This window comes from Mobula birostris, chromosome 3 (assembly GCF_030028105.1).
Source record: "Mobula birostris isolate sMobBir1 chromosome 3, sMobBir1.hap1, whole genome shotgun sequence".
NCBI lineage: Eukaryota > Metazoa > Chordata > Chondrichthyes > Myliobatiformes > Myliobatidae > Mobula > Mobula birostris.
This window is the reverse complement of record NC_092372.1, coordinates 222,067,654-222,079,705: the sequence shown is the minus strand read 5'-3', so window position 1 is coordinate 222,079,705 and position 12,052 is coordinate 222,067,654. Positions and strand designations below refer to the sequence as shown.

At 46.6% G+C, this 12,052-nt stretch overlaps 1 protein-coding gene and 1 long non-coding RNA gene across 6 annotated transcripts in view; one reads left to right on the top strand and one right to left on the bottom strand.

Annotated features, from left to right (window-relative positions):
• The window catches only part of dlec1 (DLEC1 cilia and flagella associated protein), a 209,298-nt gene extending 208,094 nt beyond the window's left edge, over window positions 1–1,204 (top strand). For all 5 annotated transcript variants that reach the window (XM_072254199.1, XM_072254200.1, XM_072254195.1 and 2 more), the window contains one exon: window positions 1,001–1,204. In XM_072254199.1, coding sequence (XP_072110300.1) covers window positions 1,001–1,124 — 124 coding nt within the window. In that variant the 3' untranslated portion in view covers window positions 1,125–1,204. The remainder of the gene's footprint in view (window positions 1–1,000) is intronic.
• Window positions 1,205–4,954: 3,750 nt separating this feature from the next.
• On the bottom strand, window positions 4,955–11,792 carry LOC140195589 (uncharacterized). Its single transcript, XR_011885523.1, has 5 exons — window positions 11,774–11,792; window positions 9,685–9,785; window positions 8,873–8,947; window positions 6,629–6,702; window positions 4,955–5,481 (listed from the first exon to the last, which is right to left on the bottom strand). It is a non-coding gene; the product is annotated as an uncharacterized lncRNA (long non-coding RNA).
• Window positions 11,793–12,052: the final 260 nt, after the last annotated feature.

The window sequence follows — 12,052 nt, the reverse complement described above, 5'->3', positions numbered from 1 at the left end:
GCCTGCATTAGGGAGCATCTCTTATGATGATAGGTTAAGGTGATTGGAAGGGTGGGCTTATTTTTTTAAATACACAATGGTGGGTACGTGGAACTCATAACCAGGTGTGTTGATAGAGGTGAAAACATTAGGGACTCTTAGATAGGCACATAGATAAAAGGAAAATGGAGGGTGGGGAAGAGTAGATTGATCTTGGTGTAGCTTAAGAAGTCTGCACATCATGGATTAAAGGGCCTGTGTATGTGTACAGCTTTATGTGTACATCCATGAAAGATCAAGTGCACAAATAGAAAAATGATGCAAGTGATGGGGGAGGAAGTTATGCAGTTTCGGTCAGATCCCAGGTGATTGCCCCTTGGAAATTATCTCGGGTAGGTGATATTAGTGTTTTGAGCGGAGGGAAGAGGGAAAGAGCACATTCATTAGGATGATTCCACAAGTTATAAGAATGCCTAAACATTTCCTTAAGGGAAAAGGGTTAGAAACACTAGTTAGCAATGGTTTAACTGTGATGGGCATATTAAGTCTCTGGCAGAGCGAGTTTAAAAGGTTGAGGAAGTAACTTCTCTGCAGCCAAGCTCCTGAATTGACTTGGATAACCTCACTCACCACAACTCTGAACTGATTCTATGACCTGTACTTACTTTCAAAAGATTTTCAACTCATTCTTTTGCAGTTTTTCTCCTTTTATACTTTGGTTGTCAGTCTTTGACTGTTTATGCATGGTGTCTTGAAAAATTCTATTGTATAAATGCTTCTAAATGCCTACAAGTTAATGAATTTCAAGGTAGTATATGGTAACATGTGCTTGGATAATGAAATTACTTTGAACTTTGAAAAGATCAGCTGGTGAGTAATGGAGATCTAGGAACGGATTGGTTGAGCTGAAGGGTTGGGACTTTGTCTGAACCAGTGGATTTCACGGTTTCTAAATATTTTCCATAGCACACCCACCCTTCACACAGAGGAAGTAACTTCTATTTCCTTTATTTTACCACAGGGCCAGTAAAACATACAAAGCCAGCGTCACCATTCAAGGAATACTGGGAGAGCGACCCTTAACATTTATGCTGCAAGGAAGGGGATCAATTGATGAAAGGTTTGAAGCTACATACACTCCGTAAGGTCAGCAGAAACCAATGTACTTGATGGACACCCTATTTCATTAACACCTATGACACCCTACACTTAGACTCAGAACCACTTGTGTAATGTTTCTTGATTTATTATTAAAGAAAATTTCTTAAATTCACACATACAGCCTATAGCCCTTTTTTATATTGTGGGACACAAGAGACTGCAGGTGCTGGAACACAAAATGCTGGAGGAACTCAGTGGGTCTGGCATCATCTGTGGAGGGAAAGGGACAATTGAGATTTTGGGTCAAGACCCTTCATTTGGACGCAAGAGGTGGAATATTGCCAGAATAAATAGGTGAAGAGAAAGTGTGGAGTAAGAGTTGGCATGTGAGAGGTGGATGCAAGTGAGGATGGGAAGGAATAATGACAGAGGCTGAGAGTTGATAATGAGATGACAAATGGCTGATGATATAACCTGACAGGAGAGGAAAATGAACTGTGAAATAAGGGGAAGGAGATGGGGAGGGGAACTGGTGCAAGTGACGGACAGATTTAGAAGGTGGGGAGGGGATTTCTGGGGAAGGTATGTCTTGTACAAAGAGGGGGTACATCTAAATTTGAGGGGGCCAATATCCTTGTGGGCAGGTTTGCTGGAGCTGTTGGAGAGGGGTTAAACTAATTTGACAGGTGGATGTGAACCAGAGTGATAGGGCAGAGGATGGGGCAGTTGGTATACAACTAGGCAATTGATAGGACAAAATAGCAGTCAATAGGATGGGTTTAAGTGTGTCTTTAAACTGAATAGTAGAGAGCGGTGGGTTCAACTATTTAGAAAAGTGAGGATAAAGTAAAAAGGGAAGGAAAATGTAAGAGATATTACAAAAGTCTCCAGAATAGATAAAAAGGCAAAAAGTTTAGGAAGTGCTAAGAATTTAACTTCCAGGAACATGGAAGCAACATTAAGAGTATGCTGAATGCAGGTCTGAAGGTATTATATTTGAATGCATGCATTATACAGAATAAAGTAGATGATCTTACAGTGCAGTTAGAAATTGGCAGGTATGCCATTGTGGGCATCACTGAAAGATCAGTTTTATTTATTGAAATAGAGTGCAGAATAGGTGTTTCTGGCCATTAAAAGCTGCATCACCCAGCAACCCCTCATTTGACCCTAATCAAATCACAGGACAATTTACAATGACCAATTAATCTACCAACCATTATGTCTTTGGACCGTGGGAGGAAACCCACACAGTCACAAGCAGAAAGTACAAATTCCTTACAGACAGCAGTGGGAACTGGGAGCTTAACATTCAAAGCCCCACATTGTATGACAGGCTGGTAAGCAGAGGGGCAGGGTGACTGCTGGTAAAAAAAATAAATTAAATCTTTAGAAAGAGGTGACTTCCGTTCAAAATGGCACCTGCATACAACATTCCTTCGGTTGAGATCTTCTGAATAGATCATGAAACCACATACAGGTTTCCCCTGCTATCCGAAAGTACAGTGTTCCTATGAAACCGTTCATAAGCCGAAATGGCATAAAGTGAAGAAGCAATTACCATTAATTTATAGGGGAAATTTTTTTAAGCGTTCCCAGACCCAAAAAATAACCTACCAAATAACACAAAACCTAAAATAACACTAACATATCGTAAAAGCAGGAACTACTTTGCTACCAGCAGAACCAATAGTAACATCGGCAGCTTTCAAGATTCTTTCTCTCTGCATGTAAATAGTACGAGTGGCGGACAAAGGCAAGTTCAACGCATACACAACGTCTACTTCGTTCACGATCGAAATGCTTAATTACACCCAGTTTTAACCTTACGAGCTCTCTTGGGCTTTTCTGATACCTTAGGACACATCCTGCTAACGAATGCACAAAATAAATCCAAGATAAAGCACAGATGCTCACGGCGGCGCCACTCTTGCTGCTTGGGGTGCACACTGCCTCTAACTGCTCGCTGCAAAACAAACGCTGAATGCTGTTTTTGCTTTTCACCTTTTTTTTTGTACAAGCAAAAATCCTCTTTGGATTTCTTTCGGTTAGTGAAAAACAGGTACGAATGTAAACAACAGGAATTTTGCAGATGCCGGAAATTCAAGCAACACACATAAAAGTTGCTGGTGAACGCAGCAGGCCAGGCAGCATCTCTAGGAAGAGGTACAGTCGACGTTTCAGGCCGAGACCCTTCGTCAGGACTAACTGAAGGAAGAGTGAGTAAGGGATTTGAAAGTGGGACGGGGAGGGGAGATCCAAAATGATAGGAGAAGACAGGAGGGGGAGGGATGGAGCCAAGAGCTGGACAGGTGATTGGCAAAAGGGATACGAGAGGATCATGGGACAGGAGGTCTGGGGAGAAGGAAAGTGGGGGGGGGGGGGGAGAGAACCCAGAGGATCGGCAAGGGGTATATTCAGAGGAACCGAGGGAGAAAAAGGAGAGAGAGAGAGAAAAGAATGTGTGTATAAAAATAAATAAGATGGGGTATGAGGGGCATTAGCAGAAGTCGATGTTCATGCCATCAGGTTGGAGGCTACCCAGACGGAATATAAGGTGTTGTTCCTCCAACCTGAGTGTGGCTTCATCTTTACAGTAGAGGAGGCCGTGGATAGACATGTCAGAATGGGAATGGGATGTGGAATTAAAATGTGTGGCCACTCGGAGATCCTGCTTTCTCTGGCGGACAGAGCATAGGTGTTCAGCAAAGCGGTCTCCCAGTCTGCCTCGGGTCTCGCCAATGTATAGGCCACCACATCGGGAGCACCGGACACAGTATATCACCCCAGCTGACTCACGGGTGAAGGAAGGCAAATGCAATGTTAGCTCTTAGAAAGGACTAAAATATGAAAGCAAGGATGGAATGCTAAGGCAAGTGTGAAATATTTAGCAGTTATGGCACTCTTCCCCCGCCCCCCAAAGTCCTGCCATTGAGGGTCCAGAGGTTCAAGAGAATGATGCCAGCAAGACTGTTGAAGGGTCTTGCCCTGAAACGTCCACTGAACTCTTTTCCATAGATGCTGCCCGGCCTGGCCTGCCAAGTTCCTCCTGTATTTTGTGTTACTTGGATATGCAGCATCGGCAGATTTTTCTCATTTGAGAAACGGAGGATGTCCCTTTTGAGCAGATGAGCTGGCAATTTCTTTAGTCAGAGGGTGGGGAATCTGGAATTCATTGCTGTAGAGGCCAAATCATCAGGTATATTTAAATTGGAGGTCCATAGGTTCTGAATCAGTGGATATCAAAGGTTTCAGGGAGAAGGCAGGAGAATGGGGTTGAGTACAAAACACCCTGGTTTCCTTGGCTGCACAAGACTAGGGAAGACATTCAAGTCCCACCAAACTCGTGAGATTGAGACAGCTCATCCCACCAAATCCATTTGTGTCGATGCAGTGTATTTTGCAATCCTGTTGCTATATAGAAAATAACTGACAATTCCTTTAATTGTATGTAGTGTATTATGATTCTTAAAGGGTTAAGGAACAAAAAGCAAAAGGCCAATTTTAATTAAACAGTCAAATGTACACAAATCAGTGCTCATCTTGAACTTCTGCCACACCCACTGGACCCTTGGTCACCGTGAACACCCACACCACCTTCTGAACATCATTCGCAATCCATCTCGAACGAACAGCTCTCCCACCAGATCATATGCTAGTTCTCCCCAGTCTCTCTTCATCTGACCCTGAACAAAAACCCAAGACCAACCCATTTCCTCACCAAGAAAACCTCCTAATTGGATGGTACACATTGCCCATCATCCCTCATCTTCAATAACCTGAACAGCCTGAAAGCAGAAGAGCTGCTAATGAAATATCTACAGCATAATAAAGATGTGAACTAGGGCATTACAAGCAAAATAAGTAAGACAGCTTAAGTACAGTGAATATTTATTTGGACAGGTGTACAAGACCACTTGTGGATGAAAAAACATGTTGCTGATTACACCTGAGCAATTAGTAAGAGGCTTTGGAACAAGATTATAGCCTTTCCCATCACAAATCAATTAGATAACTGTACCCATCAGCAGAGAACATAGGTAGAGTAGCATGCATCTCCCAGGGCTGCCACTTGCACCACACATGGGAGTTCATGACTCCCAATCCTTATACACTGGACCAACAAGGTACAGGTGGTTTACCAGTTAAAACAATATGTGAGAGGACCATTTAGATGCTTTCTGGCCTACAGAAAAAAAAATTCCCCAATAACTGCACCCCTCTGACTTTGGGTGCCCACGATCTCCGGGTTTGAGCTCCGTGACATCCAAGTCCTTTTCCATGTTCCTGGCTTCCAAAAATCCTTGTCACCCCCTCTTCCAGAGGGACTGAGGATCAGTTGAGTACTAAAATCACCGCTTCTGCTTCACAACTGACTCAACAGAATTCCAGCTGGCACACCTATAAATGAGGAAAAAACATCAGTATCCAGACAACTCATTCACATTCAAAATAAACATTAACTCTGCACAGACTCCCATTGGAAGATCACTTGTTTGATTCACCAGCCTCCACCAAATTGCTAAAACATTCCCCAAACTGCCCAGATGCAACTTCCAGAATCCTTCAGCTCACATGAACCACACACTTGCCTCTGCAGTCTCCATTACTCAGGCAATCCACAAGTAGCTGAACACCAGATCAAATTTTGCCAACAGTCATGCTTGATGTTTAAAGCTGACTGCTTTTCCAAATATCCAGTCTCTGCCTGATGAAAGGCAGCAATGCCAATACTGTAGAGGCATAATTGCAATCTTGACATTAGGCAGATTTCTAGGATGAAATGGATGGTTGTACTTGGAAAGGCCCCATGTCACGTCACATTCCAGTCAGGTAAAGAACGGTTGCAGATTGGTTTGAATGTACAGAGCTTCCTAACCCAGATCTGTGGTTAACAGAGATGGGTCTCAAATGCCCCACTGGTTAATCTTGCAGATGGTGTAGGAAGCAGCAAGGCCACCCAGACCTTCCCTGCTGGCACTAACACACTGCGTTGAGGTATATCCACAGGCAACCCACTGGCTCAATCTGAACGCCCAAGACCCCAGATGCTCCAACCAGAGAATACCCACCAAACCAGATCAGCAAACCCTAATCATTAAGGAGCATGCTGATCCACACCACCAACTAACCCACTCCTCCAGACCCCACACCCACTTCCCATCACCTAATGGGCATACAAGGTATCTCATGTACTTATACATACATGTTTTTTTATTAATGTATCACATCCAGAGTAACAACTTTGTTCTCTACACTTGTATACTAAAATATTAAACAAACTCAAATCTTAACAATGGAAAATTTCCAAAGACATTAGATTCTCTACAGCTGTGAACAATGATTCTTCAGCCACAACCAAAATTAGCGGTCTTTTAAGAGAATGTTAGATAGGTATATGGAGCTTAGAAAAATAGACAGCTATGGGTAAGCCTAGTAATTTCTAAGGTAGGGACATGTTTGGCACAACTTTGTGGGTCAAAGGGCCTGTATTGTGCTGTAGGTTTTCTATGTTTCTATTCATCACGAATCTGTGCCAAATACACACCTGTTGTGATATCTCAGACAGCTTCATGTCCAAAGTTAACCATCCCCGGTGAAAGGCCACATCTTCTGACAGTTCTGCAGCAGAAAACTGGTTAGATTCAAAACAACAAACAAGTCGTCTCAAAACACAAAATCATTGAAATGTTTGGGTTTTCTATAACCCTGTTCTATATGAAAGACAAGGTCTCAAACAAACCCCATTAATCTAGCAGGTATTGAAGGAAGGGACAAGGTCACAGACAAACCCGCCCTGCTGGCATTTAAATACTGCACCAAGGCAAGTAATGAGATTGAAATGTTGCTGATTTCAGTTAAGTTGTATACATTGATGAGTGGGCCCTGAAGAGCAGACCCAGGTACAGGCCTCTGTACTATAGGCACAACAATTAGAGTGCATAACCAACTAGCCCAAGCTGTAGATCAGCAGGGATGCATTCACTGGGCTCTTAACACCAAGCCACAAGTTATAACAAGTATGATATGACTACAATCAATCCTGTTCAAGCTCAGATGCAACCTAAAACTAACACAATTCCCCCTTACAGAACTTAACCAACTTCCTCCAGCAGCTTTAGCCATTCAGTCCAAGGCTTGTCCTGTACCTCAGTGGTCCCCAACCTCCGGGCCGCGAAGCATGCAGGGGTGCAGCAGGAGTTGGAACGCACCCAGCACATCTTTACGAACAAAGCTGAAATAAACAATTAACACACAAAGTTGCTGGCCAACATTACTAACTCTTCCTTCAATTAGTCCTGACGAAGGGTCTCAGCCTGAAATGTCGACTGTACCTCTTCCTAGAGATGCTACCCGGCCTGCTGTGTTCACCAGCAACTTTGATGTGTGTTGCTTGAATTTCTAGCATCTGCAGAATTCCTCTTCTTTGCGAAATAAACAATTGTTTATTTCGGCTTTTTTCTTAAAGATGAGCTGGGTGCGTTCCGGCTCCCACTGCACCCCTGTATGCTTCGCGGCCCGGAGGCTGGGAATACTGCAACAAACACTGGCTTCAATCTTTCACCAAGACAGCTACAATAATACTCCAACTGGTAAACTGAAACAAATCAAAATAGAAATGAATCCCTCAGGGACAAATGCATATGTGCGTAGAGAACTAGACTGCAGAAAAGTTTTCATTTTCAGTAAAACAAGCAGTTTCTCCCAAAGTGCAGTGATTTGAGATGAGAGTATCTAATACAAAACCAACTGTAGATGAACAAATAGGTTGCCAATTTACAAATTTCCCATGTCTGAACAATTAGTAAATGACTTTGGAACAAGGTTACAGCCAGTGCAATTAAACAACTGTGCCCATCAGCAGGGAACACCTCCTGGGACTTCAGATCTGCAAGGCTGAAAAAGGGCTGCTACTTGCACCACAGCTGGCCTTGCAGAACAAGTTTGAAAATGTCTGCCAGGGATTCTCAGTGTCCCCCAATATGACAACTGCATTTCACTAACATGGGCCATTGGATAAACCAGCATGGAATGCCCATGATGGGCCTATAAATAGATGTTTGATTGGTCAACAGAAATGATCACTGATATACCATGAACATTTTTTTGCAGCTGTACAGTGCAATACAAAAATAAATGACAAAAGTGCAAAAGCAATAGTGAGGCATGAAACATGCAGAAACAGGTTCATCTTTATTGATGTAGTAATAGAGGGCACATTCTGGACATTGAGTTAGATGCAATGGACCAATGGTTTCAAATCCGAGAAAACCACATCCACTACCTGTACACAGCTCTGCATTCCAACCCCTGGGCATTTGTCAAACTAGACAAATTCCTGATCAAAGGATGCCAAGACACCAAGCAGAACTGCAGGCTCAACACTAGGCAGATTTCCAGAATTAAATGTGGTTGCAATAGGAAATTAATCTGGTGCCCATGTTGCCACTTACCAAGACTAGCAGGAATGTAGAGCCTCCCAACTATTGTTAACAGAAGCTGGTTAATCTTCAGGTGTTAGAAGCAGCAAGGTCACACTACACCAGGCCACAATGTCCACAGATGGAAAACTCTGCCCCTATCAGAATGCCTAACAGCCTAGGTTCCAGTCAAACACCCACACTACTGAGCAACAAATCCTATTTGCCATTTAATGTGGAAGAATTGCCAGTCATCTTGAGCTCCTCTGCTCTAGAACTGAAGGAGGAAGACTGATCAAGCACAAGAGATTTATTCAGCCACAATCAGAATAAAGCCAATTATATGCAATTAGACACCATCAAATACATGCCTGTTGCGGTATCCCAAACAGCTCAGTCTCTGAAGTTAACTCTCCAGTGGAAAGGCACAACTTGTGCTGACAGCTCTGCAACAGAAAATTGGTTTAAGATTCAAATTGCCAAACAGGCTCAAGCACAAATGTCTGAGTTTTCATATAACCTAGTTCTACATAGAAAAAGGTCTCAGACAAACCCCATTAATCTAGCAGGTATTGGAGGAAGGGACACGGTCACAGGCAGACCTGCCCTGCTGGCCATTTAAATACTGCATCAAGACTTAAATCATACTTATACACTAGACAAGATTTGGGGCCTGAAGAGCAACTAATAGTCTAACATCCCAGTAACTCACGAGCACTTGAATAACTAAGCCATGAAGTCTATGCTATAACTTTGTTCTATGGATTAAGCAAAATGAAGTGGAATTGGTCTAGATAAAGTCAGCAAGAAGCACGTGGGTTGAGGGACTTCTTTTAAAGCTTCATGGTGGACACCATTGACCAGTCTGGTTTCACACTTACTGTTTTGCCCCATTCCAGACTGGCTTTGCAGCTTAAAATTTTTCTTTCTGAGTTCTGAACACCTTACATCTGGAACTTTAACCCTTTTATAGAATGTTCCCAGATTTATTTCAAACCACCACTTAGTGTATTAAAGTGCAAAACACTCAATTTTGCAAAATCCCAGGTCCAGTTGGAGCCTGAAGTTTCAAAAAACAGTATGAAAGAACCAGTTAGCCAAATGTCACAGGAAACCAAGGAAACTAGTAATCTCATTTCCTAAAGCGCTGAATATATTGAAGTTACTTTAAGGAAATACTTACCATCTTGGTCAAATCACGTTATCACCTTGGCACCCAAACATACTCAGCAGTCTTCCACCAGCAATACACATGCATTTTAATGACCTCCATGTCGCTTGCTGCTGAAAGATCAAATTGCGAAGTCACAACCCGAACAGGTAAGGCGGCAAGTACAGCAGCACTTCAGTAGTTATGTACAGGGCTCTCCAACCTGGATCTGACGTTGACAGAAAAAGGTCGAATATGCCCCACTGGTTAATTTTGCAATGCTGTAGGATGGAGGAAGGCCACAGTCAGGCCTACCCTGCTGATACTGAAACACTGCAGCGGGCAGAAGCGCCTACACGCCATCAGAGCAGCGATGTCATTCGGGATCACTCCCGCACGAAAACAGAGGAACAAGTCTTAAACATAATACATTTGCCGGCACTACGCTGGTCACCCCTTCAGCGGGCTCCTGCTCCCGCAGAGCAGTGGGCCCAATCAGAGACCGCCTGTTCCCGAGTCCGCACGCGGGCCCAATCAGAGACCGTCTGTTCCCGAGTCCGCACGCGGGCCCAATCAGAGAGCGCCTGTTCCCGAGTCCGCACGCGGGCCCAATCAGAGAGCGCCTGTTCCCGAGTCCGCACGCGGGCCCAATCAGAGAGCGCCTGTTCCCGAGTCCGCACGCGGGCCCAATCAGAGAGCGCCTGTTCCCGAGTCCGCACGCGGGCCCAATCAGAGAGCGTCTGTTCCCGAGTCCGCACGCGGGCCCAATCAGAGAGCGTCTGTTCCCGAGTCCGCACGCGGGCCCAATCAGAGAGCGTCTGTTCCCGAGTCCGCACGCGGGCCCAATCAGAGACCGCCTGTTCCCGAGTCCGCACGCGGGCCCAATCAGAGACCGCCTGTTCCCGAGTCCGCACGCGGGCCCAATCAGAGAGCGTCTGTTCCCGAGTCCGCACGCGGGCCCAATCAGAGAGCGTCTGTTCCCGAGTCCGCACGCGGGCCCAATCAGAGAGCGCCTGTTCCCGAGTCCGCACGCGGGCAGACCGGCAGACCCAATCAGAGACCGCCTGTTCCCGAGTCTGCACGCGGGCAGGGCGGCGAGCCCAATCAGAGAGCGCCTGTTCCCGAATCCGCACGCGGGCAGAGCGGTGGGCCCAATCAGAGACCGTCTGTTCCCGAGTCCGCACGCGGGCCCAATCAGAGACCGCCTGTTCCCGAGTCCGCACGCGGACCCAATCAGAGACCGCCTGTTCCCGAGTCCGCACGCGGGCCCAATCAGAGAGCGTCTGTTCCCGAGTCCGCACGCGGGCCCAATCAGAGACCGCCTGTTCCCGAGTCCGCACGCGGGCAGACCGGCAGACCCAATCAGAGACCGCCTGTTCCCGAGTCCGCACGCGGGCAGGGCGGCGAGCCCAATCAGAGAGCGCCTGTTCCCGAATCCGCACGCGGGCAGAGCGGTGGGCCCAATCAGAGACCGTCTGTTCCCGAGTCCGCACGCGGGCCCAATCAGAGACCGCCTGTTCCCGAGTCCGCACGCGGACCCAATCAGAGACCGCCTGTTCCCGAGTCCGCACGCGGGCCCAATCAGAGAGCGTCTGTTCCCGAGTCCGCACGCGGGCCCAATCAGAGAGCGCCTGTTCCCGAGTCCGCACGCGGGCAGGGCGGCGAGCCCAATCAGAGAGCGCCTGTTCCCGAGTCCGCACGCGGGCTGAGCGGTGGGCCCAATCAGAGAGCGCCTGTTCCCGAGTCCGCACGCGGGCAGAGCGGTGGGCCCAATCAGAGAGCGCCTGTTCCCGAGTCCGCACGCGGGCTGAGCGGAGCACCCAATGAGCGGGCTCCTGCGCCCGAGTGCGCACGCGGGTAGACCAGCGGGCCCAATCAGGGGGCCTCTTACTCCCCAGTCTATATGCGATAGAGAGGCGGACCCAATCGGAGAGCCGTTCCCACACAGACCGGACACTTAAACCCAACTGCTTCCTATACTGGTCCTTCCCCAAAGCAGCGCGACCCACTCATTGTTGTTTCCCATCAAACAGAAGTGAGCCCCACAATCATCTTTCACACGGTTGCTGAGCACAGAGACCCGGCACAGCACATTGAAACCCACTCCCACAACACAACCTACCTGCTCGAGCTCGCAACACAAAATGGCCGGCGAACTGAGAACGCCGTCTTTTATATACGACTGCGTGCCACGTGAAACTTACCGACCAATGGGAGGCTGCGGCGCTCAGGCGGAAGCGCGGTGGTTTCCAGTGGGAGCGCGGCGGGTCAGTTAGCGCACCGCCAGGTTCCGCAGCAGTTATTACTCTCCAAGCACCACGTTCCCGAGCCAGCATGGATAACTTCACTCACACCAACGCTAAACTGACTCCACAACCCACACACTCACTTTCAAGGATTA